Source organism: Catharus ustulatus, chromosome 14 (assembly GCF_009819885.2).
Source record: "Catharus ustulatus isolate bCatUst1 chromosome 14, bCatUst1.pri.v2, whole genome shotgun sequence".
NCBI classification, from domain to species: domain Eukaryota; kingdom Metazoa; phylum Chordata; class Aves; order Passeriformes; family Turdidae; genus Catharus; species Catharus ustulatus.
In genome coordinates this window covers 16,620,886-16,647,365 of record NC_046234.1, presented here as the reverse complement: position 1 = coordinate 16,647,365, position 26,480 = coordinate 16,620,886, and the positions used below count along the sequence as shown (strand labels likewise).

The 26,480-nt window shown below is 42.7% G+C and overlaps 1 protein-coding gene and 1 long non-coding RNA gene across 3 annotated transcripts; both read right to left on the bottom strand.

Moving 5' to 3' along the window:
• Positions 1–791: 791 nt before the first annotated feature.
• On the bottom strand, positions 792–20,833 carry ZNF711 (zinc finger protein 711). Of its 2 annotated transcripts, none has more exons than XM_033072122.2 (9): positions 20,772–20,833; positions 16,127–16,231; positions 14,844–15,374; positions 7,572–7,730; positions 6,662–6,808; positions 5,958–6,095; positions 4,800–4,847; positions 4,125–4,268; positions 792–3,661 (listed from the first exon to the last, which is right to left on the bottom strand). In XM_033072122.2, the coding sequence occupies exons 2-9, from the start codon at positions 16,203–16,205 to the stop codon at positions 2,484–2,486; spliced, it is 2,424 nt and encodes an 807-aa protein (XP_032928013.1). In that variant the 5' UTR covers positions 16,206–16,231; positions 20,772–20,833; the 3' UTR covers positions 792–2,483. The 2 variants fall into 2 exon arrangements, with proteins under 2 accessions (XP_032928013.1, XP_032928014.1); XM_033072123.2 differs by having other exon boundaries at positions 4,233–4,268.
• A 2,096-nt stretch (positions 20,834–22,929) lies between these two features.
• On the bottom strand, positions 22,930–26,135 carry LOC117002967. Its single transcript, XR_004419444.1, has 4 exons — positions 25,698–26,135; positions 24,693–24,787; positions 23,777–23,915; positions 22,930–23,354 (listed from the first exon to the last, which is right to left on the bottom strand). It is a non-coding gene; the product is annotated as an uncharacterized LOC117002967 (long non-coding RNA).
• Between the last annotated feature and the right edge of the window lie 345 nt (positions 26,136–26,480).

The window sequence follows — 26,480 nt, the reverse complement described above, 5'->3', positions numbered from 1 at the left end:
GATACAGAACAGTTAGTTACCTGATGATTTGGTCCATCTGTGGGGTGGAAAAATGAGCCAGCACAGCCATGGGCAGAGTCAGGGATCATCCTCAGGCTATGAAGAAATTCCTTCAGTCCAGGTATTCAGCATAACACTCAGGAACAAAGCACTGACAGTGTCAGAAATCCACAGCTTTAAATCACTAAGATTTTTCTTCTCTTCTGACTGCTGGGCATGCAAGGAAAAGCAGCAACAAAACCCAAATGAATTCATTCCTGCCTGCTTAATTTCTGCAAAAGCCACGAGTTCAGCAGCTCAAAGCCCGTTGGAAATCCTCCATGAAGGGTTCATTTAAGAGCACATGTCCTTCTTCAGCTTTTTAATCTGTTACTGATGTTGAAAATTCAGGTATTCTAAAAAGAGAGGGAATTTAGGATAGCAGTATTTCATTCTGCAAGCTGTTCTATTACACAGGTAAAAAGACAAAAACCTACCTGGGTTTTCTCAAAGTATGTAAGAAGTTTTTCGTTCTCTTAAAGGAAAAAAAATCAAAGCCATGTCAGTATCACATTTGATGATTATTTTAGAAATAAGCAAAACAAACACAAATACCTTACCTTAAGTCCAAGGGTTACATCAGACCTGATGATCTCTCCTCAAAAGGCTGATAAACAGACCTGCAGTAATCTGTTTACTTGAAATGTGATTACATATTAATTAGTGAATAATGCCATTTAAAACATCAGGTGAATTTACAGAGAATGGGACTTTCCTAAACACCAGAAATTAAAAGGAAACTCCAAAAAATCTGGAGTGCAAGAGATGCATTTTATTGTATGCCCGTTACGATGAGTAACACATTTAGAAATAATAATCCCACAGAACAGTGACAATCTTATTTTACAGCGTGTACATCATTTTTTACAGCCACATAAAACACTTATTTGTCTAAGAGATTTCCCAAATTTTAACTTTCTGAAGTTTAGAAATATAAAAAAAATTTATTCTCAAGGAACTGATTCTCATCTGGTGCAAAAACAAAATATGAACATTATCTGGAACACAAAGCCACAATATAGCATGAAGTTACAATTTCTCATGTGAACAGCTGTGTGCAAACATGAAGCAACTAAAAAAAGTAAAAAATACACATTATATGCATAACATTTATGACCAGGTTTTTCATTAAATAGCCCTAGACCAGCTCGTTATATAAGCGCCATTGGATTTGCAGCATGCTAACACAAAGCATTTTTAAAGGGATGCATATTTTAAATGTATACACTGTAAACTCAAGATCCACCTTCAAACTCTAGTGGCAGCAGATTTTTCTGGTTAAATACTGCATATATACTTTCTTACAGATTGAAAATGCATGTTTATAGCATGGTATAGATCTTTTTTTAAAAGAATCGATTAAAAGGTGCAATTTTATGTCTATATGGAAAATTTCATATTAGGAGGTAGGACAGCAACTGTCATACCTGTTAACAATACTGTCCTAAAGAACCTCTAAGTACTTTGAATTTTAATTAAAAAAAACCCCTACAGTTTTCAACTGTTTTTAATATTCTTTTTAGAGAAGACTTTAAAGTAGCGAGGAAAAAAATTAGTGTTGAGTCACAACACTATGAGCTGCATCCATTTTTATCCTTAAAAAAAAAAAAAGTCAAATTCAAAGTTAATTTTGTTATATGTGCCATACTGAACAACATTCAACTGCAGTTTCAGGTAAAAAAAGGGAAATTATATACATATACATCTTTAACCCTAGCACCAGAACACCACCTCTGAGACCATAACATAATGCTCTATTTTAAACATCATATCCTGCAATAAAATAGGTTAGCAGCTTTGAAAACCAGTAAAAAAATGCTTCTTGGACCTAAACTAATAAAGGAAACCAAAAAGTTTCCCTATGAAATGTTAAAAAAAAAAAAAACAACCAACAAACCAAACCGAACAAGGGACACCTCCCCCAAATTCTGCCTGTTCTGGAATTCAATTTCTAGGCACAGTTGAAAACATTGTGATGAAGTGTCTGGCTAAAACTCCCCGCTCCAAACTGCACAAGAAGGGAAGAGGGGGCTCCTTTGCAAACCCTCTGTAGCTCACCCCACCAGGGATCTGTTTCCATACTGGAGACACACGTTGGGACTGACAGAACGGGTCACACAATCAGCTCTGCCCTGTCCTCTAGACCCAGCAATGGCCAATACTGCTCCCTTGGAGACATTCATCCATCTTTCTGCAAGTTTAAGACATTCATCCATCCTCTGCATTCTCTAGTGCTCTTTAGGTTCTGATCAGCAACAATCATAGGGCTATGAGATCCCCTGCCAACCCTAATACTTTTTTTTTTTAAGACTTTTAATACAAAGAATGTAAAGTTATGGTTTAATATCAAGCTTTGAAACCAGGAGAAACAGTTCGTGAGATTTATTTTTTTCCCCAATTAGCATATCACAGTTTCTACACCGCTTCCTTCTGGAGCTCACCTATCACATGATGGCCTCTTTGTGGTGCCTCATGATGTGCTGATTTTTCTCGGAGGGCCTGCGGAAGCCCTTTTTGCAGTACTCACACCTGTGGGGGTAGTCTTTGGTGTGGATGGAGATGACGTGGCGCTTAAAGCCCGACGCGTCCGTGGTGCTGTACTCACAGTACTGGCACTGGTACACCTTCCTGCCACTGTGGGTCTTCATGTGCTTCTTCAGTTCGTTCTGCTGCCTGAAGCCCCTTTTACACCTTTTGCATTTAAAAGGCAGGTCCTTGGTGTGAACGGAGAGGATGTGCCCACTGAGCACAAAAGGGTCGGAGGTTTTGAAGTCACAGTGCCTACACTGGTGGATCTTTTTCCCTTTGTGGGTCTCGCTATGCTTTTTGAGCTCCGAGGGCCGGTGGAAGCCTTTCTCACACACCTCACACTTGTGGGGAAAATCCTTGGTGTGCACTGAAATGATGTGTCGCTTCAGGTCACTGGAGTTGGTGCTCTTGTGGTCACAGTGGGGACACTGGTGAGTCTTATGGCCCTGGAAGAGCTCGGTGTGCTGCTGCAGCTCCTTCTCGTCGGCGAAGGCCTGGGGACAGTGCTCACATTTGAAGGGTAGGTCGGTGCCGTGTTTGGTTTTGATGTGAGTTTTCAGGTTGGACTGGTCAGCACACCTGAACACGCAGTGCTGACACTGGTATGGCTTTTCCCCCGTGTGGGTCCTCATGTGCTTTTTCAGCTCCGAGGGGTGGCGGAAACCCTTCCCGCACTCCACGCACACATGAGGGAAGTTCTTGCTATGGACTGCCAGCAGGTGCCTGTTGAGCAGCCCCTGCTCTGCAGTCTCATAGTCACAATATTTGCACTTGTGGAGCTTGGGCTCCTTGTCCCTCAGGATGAGTTTATTGGAACTCAACGGGCTCGCCTCTCTGTATCTTCTCGTGTACTCTGTAAACTCGTGCGTTTTATCAACTTTATTTATAAGTTTATGGCTTTCCAGATGATTGTGGAAACTTACTTTTTTGTTAGTCGTAAAGTCACAGTCTGTACACTGGTACTTCTTCTTGATCATATGATCTGGATGGTTCTTCATATGCCTTTTCAAGAATCCTCTGGATTTAAATTTTTTCCCACAAATATGACAAGGGTAAACTGTTAAGGGCTGTCCATCAGGACCTATTATAACAGCTGTTTTTGAACAAACAAAAACAAGTTATGAAAGAAACACATTTACTGATTAAGAAGTTTCAAATCAGCCAAGTGCTGTTCAGATTCATGCACTTACACTTGCAGCAGAGAGAGAGTGGCTCAGTAGTTTAAAAACAACCAATCCACAGCACCTATAGTTTATATAGTTCTGTTTTAGAAACTGCTCAAACAGATCAGGAATATCACATGTGCACTGAATATAGCCATGGGTACTTTTTAATAGCTTGCAACATTCCAATGAATTGCATCAGCCCTGAGTGTACTGACTCTGAATAGCAAAATATGACATTTCCTAGGCACAGAACTGGAGGGGGGAAGGACACAGGAAATACGCAAATCATCATTTATAGCTTTTAATTCTGCATCAGCTTCAAAAAGAGAAAAGGAATAGGACAGGAGCAAGTGGCACTCCATGACAATACCGTAACCATCCAGTGTTTACCTGTTTGCCATTGCCTGGCCTCTCCTCTCCTCCTTTTCTTGGTTTTTTGTTTGAGCACTCTATTAGTGCTAATGCTATCACAAATCTGCAGGTACTGTGTTGCATTACCGTTTTTGTTTTCTAATCGTGTATCCAAGTTATTTCCTAGAAACAAAAATTAGACACCATAAAAAACCTTAAACAACTTGTTTCTTTGGGACTGACGACTGGAATTGCACAGCAGCATTATCTACTCTTTAAAAACAGGCACTGCCCACTCCTCTACCACTAACACACATTAAAAAGAAGTGTGCTAATAGGAACCACTATCTATGTCTCCAGGCAAAAGTTTAAAAACTGATTAATGATTGTTTATGATTGTTTAAACACTGATTAATTTCTAAATGTATTACTTGATTTTTATTTAACTTGGTTTTACTTCTCAATAACTGCATTATCTCTTTTTCTATCTGCAAAACTACATTACAAACTTGGCAGTGCCTCCCAACTTCCCCACCCCCTCCAAAGGCCTACAGCTATCTAGAACTGTTTTCATTCAAAACAGCAGAGAAAGACTGTGGAGTCCTTCAATGTCTAACTTATGGCTCATTCTTTGCATCTCTGATTAGCAGCACTGACACAGAAATGTCTATCTTTTCAAAGAGTTTTAGTTTTAATGCTGTTAAGAGCTCTCACCTGCCGCTTGACCATCTTCGTATCTTCGGGGAAGCCTTCTTTCATCTCCTGCAGAAAATGGTATTTTAGTCATTACTAAATAATATTCTTTTTAAAGATGCTGCTTTTGAAAGCCTGATAATGAGAGAAAACTAACTTAGCTAATAAGCAACAGGTTAACATCATCCAAGTGGAGATGTGCACCTCAGTGTTGTGCAATCATGAGACAAAATCCCATCTCTGGGAGGAGTTAATATCACCCCAAATGTGTTTGCATGCTTACCCTGCTGGCTCTCCTGCTTTCCATTATTAATGTGCTTGTTTCTGTAAACTTTTTACCTCATCTAGCCCCTCAGATAGCAATGCAGAGGTTATCTGAAGTGCACACTTTGCTCCTGAGATGGAAGCACGTTATCTGGCTGGAGTAGAAGCAGGCAGATAAGAGGACTTGGTCCTTATCAGCCTCTCAGTACAAAGGAATTTTGGAGATGCACAAGGAATACCTCAGGAGCACATTCCTCATTTTGCACTGGAAGAATTTGCTGCTTTGTGCCAAAGCTCTGTGGTTCTGAAGCTCAACTGTTGGGCTCTCATTACACACCAAGGAAATTTCACTAACTTGCTTAATTAATTGAAACAGAAATTATGGATAACTTGGTACCCTCTTAACAAACATTTAACACACCAAAACCCAAGGAAATTACAAAAAAGAATAGACAGAATTCACAATAGATCCTAAGACACTTCCACTGTTTGAAAACAAATCATGTTTTTGTTTCTCACCTGAAGGACTAACAGGCTTAAAACATGAATATAAACTGAAATTATTAGGAACATATTTACACATTTATTCCTACTATTCCCTTTTTACAGTTCTTCCCCCTTCCTCCTACTATTGTAAAATACTTAAAGCTATTCTTGTTGTTTAAGACTTTCAACATGAAGCATCAAACCCCACATACTCTGCACATCTGAGCTGGGATCTGAAACAAAATCAAACTTCTAACAAGCTTTCCTTTCTACTCCATGAAACTCAACACACAGCAATCACTGGATGGCAGAGATCAGGAGCTGTTTCCAAACCCCAAGAACAAGGTGAGGTCCTCCCAGAGATGCTGGTAGCTGGATGAGGGAGGAAATCATGGCAGGGATTTTTAGGAAAGAAACACAGGTTCCTACCGTAAGCAGCAGCCCAAGCAACGGGGACAAACGTTTTATTCACGCCAGAGTCCTCAAGCTGGGTGTCTGGAAGGGATGTGGCTTCTTCTTCCCCTACAATAACTTCCATATAAACTTCATCTGCAATTTCAGCACAGCCTGGATGAAGGGAGGAGAATAAATCTTTAATTTTATTCTGCCTGTCTTAACTTTTCTTTCATTAAATTTATTCTCGCTCTAATTGATACCCATTATAAATTAATTTTCTTCCTTTGGCATTTAGGGGATCATTGTTTATTCAGATACTCCTTAAAGAGAGAAAACATGTATCAATAAATATTCATCCAAAACAAATGCCCACAAAATTTCCAATACACAAACTCATGAACTTGCAACTGATGACATTTGCCACTTGTCAAAAAGCTGCTGAATTCACAGTAGGAAAATAGAAAAAGAAGTTTGACTAACCTCATTAACTTCATCCATGGACATGTTAAATTTAATATAAATAATGAAATGACTGCACACAGTATGCACAAAGTGCATTATCCACACCACTTTAAAATAATTATAGCCTGCTTTTAATTTTAGGGAAGATGAGCTTAGTTTTCTACTACTTCAGGCTGAAGAATCCTTCAGAAAAAAAATTTAAATGTCCTTGAAAATGATGGCTATATGGGTGTACAAACAGCATGAGAAACACAAATGTTTCTTATTATGCTTACTAATATCTTCATCTTCCTGAGAAGAGTCCTTAACAGCCATGTAAACCATTTTTTCTCGCTGCATTCTCCCAACACCTCCTTGTTCAATGACTCCAGCCACAGAATGGCCATTGTGAAAGTCACTCTCAGTGACAATTTCTGTCCCACCTTGAACAAAAAGAAGTTACACACATTAAGTCAATGTCAACAAAGCCACTGGTAAAATTAATTTCAGATGCAAATTTTTGCCTTGCTGGGACCTCCCTGAGAGTAGCTCAGAGAACACCCCTGCTGGGAATTACTCCTCATCAGAGATTCTGGTTCTCCTGGCTGCTGCAGGAGCAGCCTGTCCCTTCTGTCCCTACAGACTGACAGCCCAGCCCCAGAGGAACAAAATGTATTTTGGGAACAGGGCCTGGGAATGATCCAGAGGTTTCAGCTCCAAGAACAAACAAGAGGGGATTTTGCTTTTCAGGAACAGACACAGTGAGTTGTGCATCCCCTCAGGGCACAGGGACTGCTGGTCTGCCGTGGGGAAAGGGAACTGCAGAGAATTCTGAGTCCCAGAAATCCTCCCCACTCTCTGCAAAGGCCACCAAAGGCTCCCACCAACAAAAGGGATCCACTCCAGAGGCTCTGCTGTGCTGACACACTTGTGTCTTGCAAAGTCAGAGAAAAGCAGCAGCTGAAAAAACAGCTGCAAACACACAGCCTCTTCTACACTTGGGCTTTGGCTGCCTGAAAATAGCCCTGCCAATCAAAAAAGAACTCGAGACTAATCCACATTCAGCATTTGCTGCATCTGGGCAGCCTCCACAAATGTCACGTTCTACAAAACACTCCAGCCACTTGATTACGTGGAATGAAGAACAAACAGAAAGACCCTGAAACACTTGACACTACTGAAAGAATAAACAGGATTTCAAGGTACCTATTTCAACATCATCTTCAGCTTCAGCTTTAAATATGTAGACTTTGATAACTTCTGAACCAAAGCCATCATCTTTAGCAACATCATCATTTGCCACCTCGGTACTGATCTTCAAGGGAGTGCTTCCTATATGGTCCAATTTCTCTCCCACATCATCCACTGCAGAGAGAAGAGAATAATAATGAGGTTCAAACACATTTTTACAAGTCAAAGCAATCAGTAGCATCATTTTCTCCACAATTCTCCCCATGCACAGGAAAGGTTTGTATTCTTAAGTGGTCTTTAAAAGCAGCCAATCTCAAGAAATTTGAAAGAGATTCCAGAAGTTCAGTGTTTTATTGCTACTCAGGAAACACGGCAGGAATTACAGAATGAAGGACACAAGAGGGAGCTTGTCACCAAAGGGAATGAGGTAACTGGTTATGGCTGAAACTATTACTCTTAGAAAGCAAAAATGTATCAATAATTAAAATTACATATCTATGCAAAAGTGTTAAAAACTAACCAGAATTGTCTGTTACAGTCTAAGAGTTCTCAGAAGTTTCACTCTGATGCATTTTGACTAAAATTTATGGAGTGTGATGACTTGGAGTATATTCCCAGCTAAAGAAGTGTGCATCAGAAATCTGACTGTATCTTCTGCCTACAATAAATGTTGATTTTTTCCACTTTATCATCACTTGAAAACATTAATGAAGATTGATGCATGATATACAGCTGATTAAAAGATGCAGTGACAATAAATCCAAATACAACTATGAGAGATTGGCTTCTCATCCTTTACACACTCACTCACTGATTATTTGGTTTATACATTCAGAATGTTCATTTAATTTCTAAGGAAAAAAAAATACATCCAAACTATTAAAAGCAACATATTTTCATAAAAAGGGCATTCCCAGAGATGACCATAGATGCACCTCAAATTGCCAACACAGAGGGCACTGAACTCAGCATCTCTCTGACAAATGTACTGACACACTTCTCGCTGAGGATAAATTTAGCTCCTGTGCAGATGGTCAACACAAACCTGTGCAGTGCTGAACGCCCACTGACGTCCTCTAAATAGAGGAGAATCCCACTAAATGTAGATAAAATCTGAATGAAATGCATGCCAGGGAAACAGCACCTTACTGCACACACAGCATTAAAATATGTGTGCACTAAATAAAGAAAAACTCCTTAAAATGAGCACGGAGGTGACAGCAGAGCTTCCTGACTCCAGGGGGGTGCTGAGGCTCTGATCCCTGGGAAGAGCTGGCTTACCTGGGATGGCTGCACTGCTCCCCAGTCCCCTCCCAGTTTCCTGCTCCCAGGGCACTGGTGCCTGCTCCCAAGAGCTGCTTTAGCACTGGGCTAAACTGGAGTCACTTTAAAGCTGGGGGCAGTCATGAGAGGTGGGAAGGAGAAGGTGCCTCTCCTGTAGCAGGGGAGTGGGAATCCACCCCAGCAATCCCAAACTGAACTCTTCCCATTCAGGGACAGGATTCCACAGACACCTACCCAGCCCACAGCACTGGGAAACCTCATTTCTATTCACAAAGCTTGCACTGCATCAGGTGAGTACAGGAGTTACTGAGGACAGAACTGGATAAAATGTAGGTAAGCACAGGTAAATATCTGGTTTTGTTTTAGAACCTCTGTGAAGTCTATACTTCGATGAAAATTAATATTCTGAGTTGGAAGGGACCCACAAAGATCATCAAGTCCCACTCTTTAAGTGACTGATCCATATGGGGACTGATCCCACAACCTTGCTGGTATCAGCACCAGGTTCTATAACCTGAAACATCTATGGAAAACATTTTAAAAATGCTGGTTTAGCTGTTTGGTGGGGATTGGAGTTAATTAATTCCATTGCTGAAAAAGTACCAAAAAAAAATTCCTCAAGAAGAGAGTTTTTGTTTTTTTAACTGCAAAAACTTTCTAAATCTCTACTGAAATCAATGCCAGGAACATCAACACCTTAATGAGTGAGAGTCTGCCCCGTGCTGCCTGATGTTTGTGTGACCTGGCAGGACACTGGGAACAGTCAGGGCACAAACACAGAGAGCCACAGCAGAGAATTCCTCTGACACTCAACCTTCCCAGCACCAGGCCATTAAACCCCTCTACATCCACTGTGGGAGTGTTACTGCACCTGCTAATTGACATTTTTAATGCTGCCAGAATGGGGCTGTCAGAATAAAGTGGAGATGCTAAAATTCCTCTATCTTGGAATAAGTATTTCCATACATTTACTAAGCATGAATCTATTAAAGAATTATTTTTTTTCTGCAAGGCTTTTAACATTTATAAAATTTTCTTATGCATGTTCTGGAAAATTATAAATATAAATTTAATTTCATACAATGACCATTCCCAATGCATGTGTGAGTGTTGGAAGGAATGGAGGTGTTCCCAGTACAAGGAGGGATTATATACCCAGCTCTGTGACTGCCAAAAAGAGAATTTCAAAGCTTACAAACCATGCAAATTTAGAATTGGGAGGTGGTAATAAAATTCTTTTCAAATCTGCAACTCAGCAAACACCAATTTTTTCTAAACTCATATATTTTATAAACATAACACGTTACCAGTTTAACAGAAGCAAGTATTTCTGTCCTGGGGAGTTACTCAACAACAGCAACTTCCTGCTGAACAGGGGAGTTACCACATGTGTGACAGGAAGTTTTCTTAATGGAAAAATTTCCAACTATTTAATTAATATTAATGTGACAGTGACTGTGCACCATTATGGGGCTGCTGAAATAATGTAAGAAAAAATCCCACTATTTCAGATAGTTACCAGGACATCAACTGCAATACAATAAACATTACATGAAGGGAAAAAATGAGGAATCCTTCAATTTTTGTAAGAATGTTTTCAGCAAAAGAGAACCTCAAACCATGAATATAGCATGTACACTCACACAGTGTGTTTTAATGTTACTGTAAAGCCCCCAAATCTTCAATATCCCTTAAAAACAGGAAGTCCTGTTTTAGAGGGGCGAAGTAAGAACGGTATTTTTAACATTTGTGGTTACTTCTACACCATTAACCATCCTGTGTATTCTCAAAAAAAAAAAAAAAAAAGGCAGTCTTTGGGTACCCAGGGCCTCTGGCTCACTTTTCTAAAGAAGTAAATGTGTAGTATAGCAAAATTTGGAAAATATCATCTGGGCTGAGAAAATGATATCAATATAGACTGTTATCTGTAAGATGTTGCTTTTTGTTTCAAATACAACAAAACACACTGAAATGGCAATTGCTTTTGCTTCAAGTCCTGCCTTATCTGAAGTAAATCTGAAGACTTCCATCTACCTTTTAAACAGATTTAGGTTAGAGGAAAACAACACAGCAGGACAAGTAATCTTTGTCAGGTTCCAAAATATTATTGTTTTTTTAGAACAGCTCATGAAAATATTCTGTTGTCTAAGTAAGATTCTTACTTCAATCACTGCTAACCCATCAGTGCTAAATTCTGTGCTGCTTTTCCCAGGGCCAGCTCAGGGGAACAGGGAATGCTTGCTTCTTTCTGTCAATGGAATATCAAAGTATCTTCCAGCTCTGACTCACCCACCAGAAGCACTACATGTTATTATCTGGTCCCTTAAAATAAACTGAAAACACACAACAGAGAACCTCCATAAATAGATGCTGAATCCTCCCGAGTGAACAAGCTTTAAAGGAAAACTCAGCACACTCCCAGTGTTAAACTTACCTGGCTTGGCTGTTTTCAGGTGTGTGATGTCCAGATTCACCGTGGATTGCCAGCTCCCAATCCATGTGATGCCTCACATGCACTATGCTGGTGATGCCACAGCCACCAGAGGAGCAACACGAGGGCAAGGTAAGTCCCAGCTCGGACAATTCTCCGGGTTTTTCTAATGTCTGATCTACTTAAGTCCCATAGGTTCAAATAGAGGAGTAGGAATCCTAAAATGTTTAGCAAATGAGGCAACAGTGTAAGACACTAAAAAGGAGGTGTTGGTGGCACAGTACCTTACCCCCGGGCCAGCTCCAGTGTGGGTCAGTGGTGGCTTTGAGGTCACCAGAATAGTGCATGGGGCCGGCACGCGGAGCGGGGGCTGGCAACCCGCTGTGGGTCTGAATATCGCAAACCTGAAAAACAAAAGAGGGGAGGCTTCAGCTCCACGGTGCCCCTGCAGCACAGCATGTGCTGCTCACCAGCTCCATCTCACTCTGACAGGGCTGGGGTCAGGGGCCCACCACTGCATTTGGGGTTCAATTCCTTTTTATCAAGGTGTTCTGATGGTTTAAAGCAAAGAATTGTGAACACCCTGTGGTATTCGTGTTGTGGACGTATCAAAAATAGATTTTATAAAGCAAGATTGAGAAAGCTGAGTGGTGATAATCTTCCAATGAAAATTTCCAACCACAAAACCATACACAGATAGTCACACAACTATCAAGATGAACTTACTATTGTCCAAATAGTATTTACACAGAAAATGCAATTAGCAGAAGTGTATAAAGTATCCACATGGGAATGTCACCTCAAAATAGTGAAAAATCACCTTTCAGTAAAGTCCCTTCCAACCCAACCCATTCTATGGTCCTGTCATTTCAGCTGTAACAACCAACGAGCATAAGGGAAATTAAAACTCCACAGTGAGTTCCATACCCTAAAATGTCATATTTTGGTAGTTCCCACATGTGTTGCACAGAACAGCTCACGGTATTCCCTAAGGGCATATCTGGCATTTTACGTAAAGTCTCCCCTTTTCAGATACTAAATTTCATTAAAAGACAACTAAATATTTTGAAATTCTTTAGAAGTATCACTTTGGTGTGATTTACATTATAAAAACAGCTCAACAGTTATATATATATATACACCTCAAATTAAATACTATAAAATTCACTTTCAGCACTATTGACAGCATTTGACAATTGAATATATATAAGTAAATAAAAAGTTTTGACCTGCTTGATAAATTGAGGCCTTCATCTATTCTACAGAAAACATTATCTCCACAAACAAAACTAATTCAAGGGTAATATTTAAACAATAAAAAAAATTAACAACTGCGTAAGAATGATTCATTACCACTGACAAAACCACAAGAGCAGACACTTTGTAGGGTCAGGCTGGCATCCCCAGCACAACACAGGCTCAAAACCCAGGGAACACAACAGAGCTCAGAGACCTTTATCAACCATCCAGATGAAGGGATCAGCTTGGCAGATGACACTGACTTGGGGAAGGGTTGATGCTGGAGGTGGGAAGCTCTGCAGGGGAGTCTGGACAGGCTGGATCCATGGGCTGAGGCAAATTGTGGGGGATCACAAGTGCCAGGTCCTGCCCTGGGGTCACAACAACCCCACAGAAAGCTGCAGGCTGGGACAGAGGGGCTGGGAAAGGCCCAGGGGGTGCTGGTGACAAGGGCTGCACATGAGCCCAGGTGTGCCCAGGTGGGCAAAAGGCCAAAGGCTTGGATCAGGAATGGTGTCCAGGGAGATCAGGGGGGACCTTGTGGCTCTGCACAACTCCCTGACAGGAGGGGACAGCCACTGGTCAGGCTCTGCTCCCAGGGAACAGGGACAGGAGGAGAGGAACAGCCTCAGGCTGGACAGTGGAAAAATTCCTTCATGGAAAGTGCTGTGCAGCCCTGGCACAGCTGCCCAGGGCAGTGGTGGAATGCCCATCCCTGCAGGGATTCAAAAGCCATGTGGCACTTGGGGACATGGTCAGTGGTGGTCCTGGCAGTGCTGGGACAATGATTAAACTCAATAATCTTACAGCTCTTTCCCAACCTAAATGATTCTATGACTGCTTTAATTTATCTAAATGATTACTTAAAACAAAATTCTAGATGAATAATGTAGCTTCCAACTGAGACTATTCAGGCACATCACGATTACACATATATAAAAATTTAATTTGCTGAAAACTAGGTCTCAAAACGGCTTTGAAACATTGTGAAAGCCAAGCTTGAGAACTCCTGACAAAACCATGAGTGTGTCAGACACGTGGGGCCATCAGGTAACTGAAAGCTTCAGATGCTCTGGTCTAAGTGCAGGATCATCAGCTTCAATCACACTCACCTCCCTCAGAAGGAATCCCAAAGATGATGTACTTACAGTGACAAGTTACAGAATGAACTCATCCTAAGTACTTTGTCAGAAAGGAGTTTGTTCAGTGAAACAACTGGCTGTAAAAATGGTGTTCCTTTCGTTACAGAAACACACAGGATTTTTTTTTTTGGTTGCTTTATAGACTCATTTTTAAGTTCCTTTCCAAAAAACACTCTTTTTGACTGTTAGTGACACAGTAATGATGGAAAGCTTTAAAAATCATTGCTGTTCATACTGCACTGAATGAAAATAAATATCAAAATATACTTTGCATAAGGGAAATAAATGCTATAAGAGAGGGAAATCATTATAATCACAAATAAGATGTGTCCTCTGTCATGAAATTTTTAATAAATGCAGCTTGTTGTGAACAGACTGACACTTTGACACACTTGGCATTGACTTTTTTTTTAACATATTGCTTCTGACTAAATAAAATCTGTTTTGACCTACTCACATTTCAGTAAGTGATCTGAAGAACTAAAAAACTTTAAATTATTTGGAATGTATTTTATCAAACTTGTGTAGCAGCAACAACTGGTACCTTGGGTATAATGTAAGCACTGAGGAAACACTAAGTACCCAAGGCTCTTTCAGTGGCCAACTTCAACAGGATCATATGGAGTTGGATGCTGTGTGGGAACTGGAATGTGTTAATGAGCCAATCCATTAATGAACATGACCCCTTATTTCCAAGTTCAGCCCAGAACAGCACAACAGACAATTAAATGCCCATTATAATTTTTAATACACTAAACAAACCACATTTGTGGCCACATCGAGAAAACTTTGAGTTAGAGATCTTTAAAAAAATATTTCTTAGTGGATTCTCCTGATTAATCCCAATTTGTTATTTTTACATGAATCTACATGGTATTGCAATATACCTGTGGTGTTCTTTAGAAAAAAGTTGTGCATTCAAAATAAATGGAATGTTTTACTTTCCAAGGAGTTTTTCTTAAATTTCCAGGAATATCTAGTTTCAGAAACACAACTCACTCAGCAGCACCAATGTCCTTCTCTTTCTTGCTGTACCAGCAATCTTGCACCAAAACCCCCAAATCCAAACACCAGGAATTAACTGGGCACCAGCCTATTCCCTGAGCATTCCAAGAGTGCAGTGACAGAACTTGTCCCCACCACAGCACTTCCAGCTCAGCTCCCTCCTGCTTCCATCTACCTCTGACTTACAGGATATCATCAGGTAGTCTTCAGATGTGCTCTTGCCATCGTCGTCGTCCTCGGTTTTGATGGTGACAGTGGAGCCAGGGACAGTGCCAGCTGCCTGGATGACAGCTTCTGAATCCGAGTTGGTCACCAGCACCTCCTCTGACACCATGGTGGGCGACTCCTCCCCGGCGCCGGCGTCCTGCACCACGTGCTCCAAGTGTCCCTCGGGGCCGGTGACCAGGTCAGCCACGAACACCTGCTCGGGCACTCGCACGGTCTCTGTGATCAGCTCGGGAGCCAGCACGTGCTCGCTGCTGTCCAAGGCCTCCTCGATGGCCACGTCGGCCTCCAGCACGGAGTCGGGGACGATGACGCCCTCGGTGACCACGTCCGTCTCGGTGATGATGTCGGGGCCCTGCACCACCTCGGCGGCCAGGCCGTGATCCAGGGTTATCCCGTCATCCGTGACCACGTCAGAAACCAGCACGGCTTCAGGGACTGACACTACTATGTGGTCTCCATCGATGTGGGCAGTGCCAGCCATTCCAGCCACTAGGGAGCAACCATGGACAGGGAGAAAAACGTTACAAAGATTGCCCCAGCAAAAGGTTTAGCTAAGAGTGCAGTTACAGATGGAAAAATCTGTTACTTCTCCATGTCATGTTTTGCATTTTGCCCAATAAACACTGTCCAAAGCAGCCCTTCTGTACAAATAAAGATAAACAAAACACACCACTCCAAGGTATTATGTGGAGCTTGTCCCAAACTTAGGATCTGTTAAAAACTAAAAGTCACTTTACAATTCACTCTCTCTTTTTTTTTTTTTTAATTCTCAGTTAGAATGTGAACCTTCACAGAATTCTTGCATGACATTGGAAGTGTGGTAAAAGCCATTAATTGCTGTTACAATAAAAGGATTCATCCTTTGGACTGCAAGAGCCTTGTTAAAAACAAACACTCAGTTTTATGCAATATTTACAGTAAAAATTCCAACAACTTGCCACGTCACAAGGAATGGCTGGAGGTAGAAACATGGTTTTCATTACCAGACTGGACTGGCCAGTCATTTTCCAGACTAGACATAACAAAAAATGCTCAGTGAACCACTTTAACACACAAACAGCAGTTTTAATCTTGAAAACACTCAAGAAAATAGTTCTTATGAGAACTAAAATAAAAAAATTAATGTTACTCAGTGTTGTAATTCAAATGCAAATAACTTGGTATAGACATGGTCCTTCCCAATACCTGAGAAGATCACCTCCTGGATTTTACTCATTATTTTTAATAGTTAAAATGTTTACCAAAATCTTGCATGATCATAGTGTGAGGCATTTTGGATTCCTGTGTTTGCAATCCAAGACTTCCACCACCTGGATCCATATTCAGCCAAATTCATTCACAAATAACTGCAATAAAACAAAAATGAGAATTTATGTTTAACAGTGTTCTTGTGTTGATCACCTTTGCTGGATTGATGTGTTACACTGACAAACACAGAGAAGTATTTACCAAAAAAATCCAGAAAACCATAAGCAACACTTCACACAATTCACTTTACTATTTTGATTTATATTTTTTGACCTTAGCATAACAATAAATATTAGCAATTGTGCAGAAAGTAGTTTCTGTTCTGCCCCTGTCTGTACAGACTCATTAACTAATTATCAAGACTGGTGATTCTGGATGTGTGGAGCTACAATGAAGAAAGTGGAGAATTGTACTGGGCATATGAGAAACTTCCAAAGCAATTTTAATGTGTAAATTTAATTGGGGAAGCTGAATCTCTTTGACAAGGTACAGCTACACAAAGTCACTCCCAGAGCAGGAGAAAGCACGCATCATTTGAGTGCTCCCATTAAACACAAGAGAGAAGCATGAAATCAGCATTCCAGCATTGCTACCAAACATTGCAGTGTGGGGATTCTGAATTATTTTGCAATTTGCTGCAACCCAAAGGACTTTACACAAGTTCTCAGTGCACACAGTGACTCCACAGAAGCACCCACAAAAAGAGCTTAAGGTTTTCACAGGTAAAAAATCTGAAGCCTAAAAAAATCCCTGTTGCACAAGACTTGAGCACAAAATCTTGTGCTTTCCTGCCCTCTCATATCCACAAATCAGAAAAAGTGACAGAATCAGGGAGCAAATACAAAGTTTTAGGAATTGTGGGAAGTGAATGCAGAGTCAGAGCTCAGAACTCCGTGACCTGAGTGGGGCAGAGAGGAGCAGGGAGTGCAAATCTTCCAAGGGTAACTCTCCAAAGTACATTGCTTTCCTCTTGTAGCACCAACCTTGGTTTGCTCTCCCAGATCTCACAGAAGAAATTACCACAGGAATTCCTTCAATCTTAGCACCTAAATCCAAACTCCAATTACTTTGTGGTAGAACACACTTGACAGTCCCACTGCAGCGAGCTCTACCTCAAGAGCCAACACAGCCAAGGTCAAGCCAAGCTGGAAGAACAAGTGCCCAAAATCTGAGACACCTCCAGGGCAGAAGCCACGGGCCCAGGAAGAGCCAGGACCTCCCACAACTTCTGAGCTCCTCCAGCAAAGGTGCCCAAGGATGGCAATTGCAAGGAAAAGCCACTGACCCACCCCAAGGAGGTTTGAATTCAAGAATATGAAAAAAGTCAAACATTATCCAGGAGGGAAGTCAGCAAGGATTTTACTAACTCAATTCCACTCCAAAATCAAATTCTTTCAGCACTGTAAGGATCACAGAGCACCTCCAGAACCTCAGTGCAATGCTCCATCACTCCCAAATTATCACCACAGCCATCCAAAATTCTCCCTGTAGCTAATGAATCCTTGCTAGTACAAAATATAATGCAGCTCCAGAGCATAAATAGCTCATTTAACTATTTCAGAATTAAGGCAATATCTAACATTTCCTGACCACACCCTTTACATTCAGAGAATCCTTTTTTCAGAGTAAATGGACATGAAAAATTATCTTAATTGATATCCATCTGAGATAAATGGAGAATATATGAGACTTTCTTTTCTTCTCAATAAGCAACTTATTTGCAGATTCAATAACTAGATACACAACTATATTATGTATTGTAGCACATAGAAAAAATTAATACAAAGTAGGACTGTAATTTGAATTTAAATTTCTGTAAGGAAAGCAAATTGTCAGTAAAAGAGTATTTTCCTGGTAGTTAACAGGACAAGAAAAAGAACCAAAGTTATGGGATGGCACCAGCAATCCCTCAAAGCTCCCCTAAAATCCAGAGAAGGATGATGACACACAGGCAACAACCCCACTGAAGTTGCACCAACCCTATGAAGAATGTTCCTGTAAACCCTCACTGCAGACAAAGGACAGACTTGAATCAACCACACAATCACAAATTTATGTTTTATATCAACTCTGGGATCTTCAAGGAATGCAGTGAGAGCAGGAAAAGCCCTTCCTGCTACTGCTGGAAGAATGAAGCTGGGTAAGGCTCCCCCAGACCGGGTGGTTGTGCTCACAGGTTGCAGCACTGCAGATGATGCAGTTCCACATGTCACATATGCAAGCCAATCTTGTTATTGGGAGCAGCACACAAATGCAGTGCAGTGATTAATTGTGGTTCTTCCCAGCTTCCTGCTGTAGCACGCTGTGTAACACACCCACACCATCACAGATCCAATCCTGGCTTTGGAAAGGGAGAAATCAGGCAGAAAGGCACAATTCCACACCCTGTCACAATCCCAAACTTATTCGTTCCTCTCTTCATCTAACTTGTAACATCTCAAGTTTTTCCTTTCAATTCCTCTTCTCCTTTAGGTATTTAAAGACAGTGAAAATGTTTTATTGGAATCAGCCAATAAAATATTCACTTTACAATATTCCATTAATTTTTTCATTGATTTTTTTTTTAATTACAGCATGCTATCTTGGCTGAAGAAAAAGCACATTATCATCACATCCAAAAAATGAAGTATTTCATGCAACCTACTCTAAGAGTCCCAGAGCAATGTCTCAAGGCTAAATTTTTAAAATATGTCTGTATCTGGAATGGTTTTGCTTTTCTGAAAAATAACAGTTCTCTTTCTAATGAGCCTGAGGTTCATTTCAATCTATTTCAGCTCTTTATGCCAAAGCTCTTCCTTAGATGGGGCTCAGCTGAGACAAGCAATGAATTTTAGAGTAGCAGGGATATCTGACCTCTCTGACTACAACTGTAAATTACTTCTGCACACGGCACTTTTTAAAATCAAGGGTAATGGTTGGCAGTTTGGGATGACCTAAGGACACGGAACAGCAACACTCAACTGAAAAACTGTTCTTAGCTTACTCTTCCTAAAGAAAGTGTCACAAAATAACCAGGAATATTTCCGTTTTAGAGAGAGTTTAAGAAAACACTCCAAACGCAAAGATCTTCAGAAAGCAGTTTAAGGAGGAAGGATAACAATCTTCAGCACTTCCACCCTTCCCAGGAAAAGCAGGGTGTCATTGGTGTTCCCAATGACAAGGGAACTCCCAATCCCTGTGCTGGCTTCCAGGCATTGTTGCCATATTTCAAATGTGTATAACATAAACAACATTTCTAGAGGACACCAATTCCAACACGCCAATTACAGCTTAAATACATGCTCTTTATTTATGTAGCTTTAGGAATACATTCTGTGCGGTCCTGCAAATGTTAAGCATCTCCCCAATTTACACACACCTTTATTCCCAGGAGGTTCAGGTGGTGTATTTTCACATGAAGCCTAATTGCATGGTCAGCCCTTAATCCCTCCTTTAAAATAGTGGATTTCTCCTAAGTAATTTACATCTTGTTTACATGCTCCAAAGGAAAACACATCATCATGCACTGCTGGTGTTTTGGATATTCACAAGCTGCATATGAGATTTGCATTAAACCAAAATTAACCAGGCTCAGACACAGAGGAATGGAACAATAAATAAACTTCTACATGGTTGAAAAATACGAACCAGATGCCGTGTAACCATCTAATGTCTTAACATTCAAGTTGAAAAACAAAAAATTATCCTCGTCTGATGACACCGTTTTCATTTTTTCCGCCCCTAATTCTAATGCAGCAACTGACAGAAACGCAATGAGAAACGGCTTGCGCAAAAAATCTTAATTAGAAAACCGTAATTAATAAAATAACGTGCAGGTTAACACAGACCCTTGGCAGAGAACAGACTAGGTATAAAAAAATCAGCATATCCATTTTAAAGTCCTTTATTGCGTCCACCTAGGAAGCACCACGACAACTTACACTCCAAATCCATGTAAAACAGACAAAACCAGTGAACGGGATTCTGTCTCGCTGCCTGAAAGGCGCTAAAGGCTCTCAATACATAAAAATAAATAAGGGGGGGGAGGAAAAAATTTACATCTATGTGTTGCACCAATAAAACTTCCCGTAGTAAAAACGAGGGGCAGAGTGGGCCGGCGGTGCCCGGGGCCGGCGGTGCCCGGGGCTGCCGGTGCCCGGGGCTGCCGGCTCCCGGCGCTTCCCGGCGGCTCCCGGCGCTCCCTCCCTCCTTCGCTCCCTCCCTCCCGCGCGTGCCCGGCGCGGGCGCGCCCGCGGTGCCGCCGGGGCGGGGGGAGGCGGCGGAGGGAGCGCGGGGACAAAGGAGCGGCTGTCCCGCGGCGGTGCGAGCCGAGAGGCGGGGACAGCGCCGGGATAACGCTGTCCCAGCGGGAATAACCCGGTCCCGGCCGGGATAACGCCGTCTCACGGCCCAGAGCCGCGGCCTCCCCGCCCCGCCGGCCCGGCCGACATCTTGTGTTCCGCCATTTTCTGCCCGCCCGCGCGGCCCCTCCGCCGCCGGGCCCGCCCGCACCACCCGCCCGCCGCGGCACCGGCGGGCCCGGCCGGGGCTCCCCCGCCCGCCCGCCCAGGGGCGGCCGCGGCCCGCAGCGACCGCGGCGGCGGTGCCGGAGCGCGGCTTGCGCGGCTCCACCGTGCCCGTGCCCGTGCCCCGGCTCACCTGTGCAGGCCCGGGGTGCGCCGGGCCCGCGGGACGCGCCGGGGCCGGGCCGGGCCTGGGCCCGCTCCGCCCGCAGCCTGGGCCGGGCGGCGGCCGCGAGCGCGCGCGGCCCCGCTCTGCTCCCCCCGCACGTCACGCGCGCCCCCGCGCGCCGAGCAGGCGCAGCCGCCGCCGCCCCCTCAGACCCCCCCGCGCCCCCGGCACCGTGAGGGGACCGCGGGGACACCCCGCTCTTGCCCGGACACCGGGAGGGAACACCGGGAGGGGACCGCGGGGACACCCCGCTCCTGCCCGGGACACCGGGAGGGGACCGCGGGGACACCCCGCTCCCGCCCGGGGCACCGTGAGGGGACCGCGGGGACACCCCGCTCTTGCCCGGACACCGGGAGGGAACACCGGGAGGGGACCGCGGGGAGACCCCGCTCCCGCTCGGGGACCCCGCTGCTGCCCGGGGCACCGTGAGGTGACCGCGGGGAGACTCCGCTGCTGCCCGGGGCACCGTGAGGGGACCCTGCTCCCTCCTGGGACACCCTGAGGGGACCCCGCTCCCGCCCCGCCGTGAGGGGCAATGAGGGGATTTCTCCCTCACATCCATCCCCCTGAGGGCATTGGAACAATCTAGTGAATAAAACACTCACAATTTAAATAGCTCGGGTAACAATTGCAGTTCTCTGGGTCTCTAATCAGCGTGAAAACCTGACTTACCTGGTTAAACACGACAAGTAAATACAAAGTTGAACCAGTTTTTTATTATATAAAAGTATAGGATATAGACATGAACCTTCTCATGACAAGCATAGCAGCTTGCCTTGGAAACTTTGCATTACTCTTTGTCACAAGATTCAGAGCCTGGTGTCGAAATTTGAGCAAAGGAGGACTTGGGTAACGCTTGGTGCCTGTTCCCATGTCTTTATTCCTTAAGGAATAGACAGGAAGACGATTCCAAAGCCAGAGCTGTGTTTCCAAGTGAAGTGTAAAGGCAGAAGTGGATCCCTGGGAATGTGACCCAATGCCCTCAGATGCTGAGGGAATGCAGGGGTGCCCTGTCTGGGGTCTGGCAGCTGGGCCAGCACAGGGTGGGCGAGCCAAGGTGGGCACCCTGAGATGGGGCATCCCCAGGGGACCCTGTGACCACAGCTGGAGTGCTCTGTCTGGTTCTGGCTCCTCAGGACAAGAGAGACATGCAGCTTCTGTAATTCTCAAAAGATTCATCCTCCTGGACTTCAGCTCCTTAGCAGAGAATTTGAAGATTTACATTTGACCCGCCTCCTTTTTTTCTTTTTTTTTCTTTTGAAGAGTAAAGCCACATAGCACACACCAAAGTAAATTCAGTAGAAAGGACATTCGAGTCATTTTGTCTAGCTCTAGCAAGAGACAGACATTCCTATGACAAAATAATTTCAAACTACCCAATGCAACTCAGGAATGAAGAGAAAATACCTGGAAAAGGTGATGACAAAACTGAACACTGGGGGAAAGGGTGAGAGAGACTCAGTTTAGCCAGCTCTGCTCTTGGCAGCACCATGGATATTGACTGCACTGCCTTAGCTGTTCCTCCTACTCCTTTTTGGAGCAGTGGTGGAACATCAAATTGAACACTCACATTCTGTGGTCACTCTGAGGTTGGTACAACAGAGATGGATTGAGGTCAGCAACCACCACAGTTTGTCAGATTGTGGCACCACCCGAGGCTGAGAAGTGTCAGAGAAAAGCAATTCACTGACACAATTCCCTGACACCTTTGGATCTGCATTTCTGAGGTCGGAATGGTTTAAGCTGATATTCTGGGCTCTAAACAGATGTGCTAACATCGTTTCTGTGTGTTTCTGAAGATAAGAGAGGGAACCAGACTCAGAGTTTGCAGCAGTAGAAGTAAACCTAGCGAAATTTGCCCACTTTGCATTTTGGTTACATTTGGTTACCAAATATCAAAAACACCTTTCTCTAATCCTTAAGATTCTGGTTTTTTCATATAGCTTCACATATTACCCAATACTAAGGGAAATGATTTAATATAAACCACAATATAACGTGCTTCAGACTTTTTGGAAATGGGAAATAAATCCCAGTCTTCAGTCTCTTTGTTACTTTAGTGGCAAGGTAGTCAGCCTCATTTATTTTCCTCATTTAAAGAAAGGTACAAAGCAAGCCAGGGCAGTTTTAAAGGCAAACCATTCCAGCTGCTAGGATCAACACAGAAGGAAGACAAAGCAAAAACAAGAGACAAGGGAATGGGTCTGTAGGTATTTGATAGATCTTGGGACAGAGAGAGGCCAAGTCCTTGGCTGTGTTTGTACCACACTGCCAGGCCAGACCCTTGTGCACTGCAGAATCAGGGATTCACACAAAGCTGTCACCAATCACACAGTAAATAAATTAAATGTTAATGTCATGTCAGATCAGGTTTTCTTTTACAATTATCCCCTATACCTTCTCTTGGCAATAACTCAGTGCTCTCTGATAGGGATGGCAATTTCCTCTGTGTCTCACCAGGGCCTCACTGCTCTCTCAGCACCTGGATTGTCCACTGATCATGCAGCACTCCAAGACATGTGATATAGGAAGCATGTGTTCTTAGTATCTCTGTAAAAGATGAGAATTAAATCAGCATGACACACACTCCCCAGTATGCTTGCTATTACAATAATCTGTATCTAATCAAACTACACTTCTGTATATTTTTTTCTTAGTATGTGCTCTTCTGAGTGTGCACTCACCAAGAGCTTTGGAAGATGATTTTCATGCAGATAACTGAAAGCATTACCACTGTGTGCACACAAACTGAAACAGCTTTGGAAATATTTGAAAACATTTCAGCAGGGTCTGTAACATTCCTGAAGAAAACACCTGCACAGTGAAAGGTGGCTGTAGCTCTGTTAGCTCACATCTTTACTTAGTGACAAACTATCAATTTAGTGATGATTTGTATTCAGTACCAGGATGGGTGATATAATTAATATGCAGAGTATGTAATTAATATGCAGAGGGATGTAATTGATACATACCCGGTACTGTCTCGCCTCTGGATAAACTGGATAAGGCAAATCCTTCCTGGAATAGTCAAACTCATCCTGCTGGGCTCGGGACTGAGGGAAATAATCTGATGATGGACCTGCTGTCCTCAGAGGCTGATCGTACACATGACTATCCAAAAGAGAAAAAGGTTATTAAAACCTTATCAGAAACTGCAAATTGCACAAAGGGTTAGTTTAAACCAAAATATAAAAATATTAAAGCTCACAACTGCATGATGGCATTGAGGCATTAACATCTAAAAGGTCTTTTAAGTTCATTTTACTGTCAAACCCTCACCCTGCAAACACAGAAGACTGAATTTATAGAAGCAACGTTCTCTTTAAGCTTTTATTTTCTTTTCACAACAAACAATGCCACAGTATCTAAATTTCTATATTCCTACAATTATTTTCAAAATGTTTTTAATTAACCACAGCTATACCTGCAACATTTTCAACATTTATATTGAAAAAACCAGACTTCCTTGAGGGACTGAAACATCAGCAAGCTCCAGCCTGTCTCTGCAGCAGAACCCTGCTAGGTGTGAGGAGACTCTTGTGCTCTCACAGAGCTGCACCCTGGCAAACAAGTTCTCTGCAGAAGTTGCAGCAAGAGCTGCAGCAGCTGGCTGCATGCTGAGGGGGATTCAAGTGAGGGAGCACAAGCAGGGAGCTGTGTTTCTAAACAGAAATGAAATGAATGCCTCTGGGATTAGAGGAAAACCAGAGAAGCCTCTGGATAAAGCAGTATTTTAGGATTTGTATGTGAATAATCCAGTCAAAAGCTTTGCCATTTACTGGACCTTTGTTGCTTGCTGTGCCACTGGCAAAGCTGCAAAGTCATTCTGAGTCTCCAAACCAGGGTATAAAGTGAGAATGAGCACAAAAGACAAAAATAGCAGCATACCTGTAATTATGGTTTTGACTTGGGATTGAAGCATCATTAAAATCTTGTCTTTTCAGTACAACTTTTGGAATTTGTCCAACCCAGGCATCCTGTGTCTAGGGGATTAGGTGGTTACACAGAACAAAATGACAACACATTAGAATAACCAGGTCTCCAGGTACAGTATGTTAGAAGGTATAAAGCAGTTTTTCACTTGTCTGGGCTACAACTCACAGTCTGGGCTGTGAGAAAGCCCTAAGTCTGCAGCCCTGGCCCAAAAAGTTTCCTTTTACAAAGAGATTTCTTCCCCACCAAACTGCAGGATTGGGTCTGATTCACACCTTGGGAACAAAAGCATCAGCAGGACCAAATTCTAAATTAGTTAAAAATTGAACAGCACCATCTCCTGGTAAAGGCTGGCTCAGACCTGCTGCATTGCCAAGCTATTTATACTCTACAGATGGATTTAGCAGAAAAGAATGGATTATTTTCTCCCTTTTCTCAAACAGCCTTCAATGCCTCCTTCTCACACACTGTGTGCTCTTTAATATCTAAAATAATCAATTGGAGTACCAAATGAGGAAATGAACACACACACACACACACACAAATATTCTCTTTTGGTGATTCTTTGTATTTTATATTGTTTTTTAATGGTATTTATCCATCTTTTCTCTTAATACCCACTCAAGTTCAAGCCATGACTTCTACTACCTCTTGCCTAATGGAGAAAACTGGAACAGCAGAGCATGATCTCTTTTTAAAGCTGGCTTCTAACTGGCCAAAAATGAGAATATTTGTTTGAACATCCTGTAAAAATAATCCCTAGATCTTTGTTTTCTCCTATGCAAATTAGTTTCACTTAATCTTTCATGACAAGTTTCGCCTTCTGTCAGCTGCTCTTGGAAATCAAATGCTAGGGAGACTTTAAACTCAAATTCCCTTTTTTTTTTTGCTATTCCCATGGCATTGTGCTGAATCACCACGGCCTGGGGGCTGTGCTGTGCCCCCTGTGCCATCTCTTACCCCGGCTGGCTGATGGTGCCCGTGCTCCAGGTCAGCAGCTGTGTCAGAACTGAATGCAGGGTTCCGCTGTGCTCCACTGGATGGAGGCTTTGGCTGCTTCCTGGGGGGAACAATGGGAATTTATGGAGCCTTTGGCTGCTTCCTAGGGGGGAATTCAGAGCATTAGCAACGGTGAGGGTCTTGAGAGATGTTTTTTGTGCTGCAGATTGGTTCAACAGCCATGTCAGAGCTTTAGATGTCCTGTGGCAATGGCTGTACAAGAGCTGGGTATTATTACAGCTTTTCTGTCAGAACAAGTACCAGTGGCACACTACTGGGGCTCAGTGGCAGAAGAAAAAACCTATATCTGTGTACTTGGGAGAGGTGTCACTGGGAAAAAGTGTAGAAAGCAAAAAGCAGCTCAAATTGCCAATATCTGAGACCCAAGAGTGGGAGGAATCGTGTTAAATACCAAGTCTCTTGTCAATGGCTATTTGTCTTACTCCTTTTTTTTTTTTTTTTTTTTTTAACCTGTGGAAAAAAAGCCAGTCCTTAAGAGCAAATAAATCAGAAATACACATTTGGTAGTGTTGAATTTAAGTAGTAAATGTACTTATCAATCTTTAAGGCTTGCCTGGTGAGCCCTAAAGAAAAGCAATGCTTGAGAGTGGAGTTCTGCATGCAGTGGTAAAATGCTGAGTAAATGCTGAGTGATTGAGTCAGATGCTTTGAGTTAGTTTTTAATTGTATAAATAGTATTTTGGCAGTATGGCAAGCTTGTGCTTTTAAACATCCAGAGGTTAA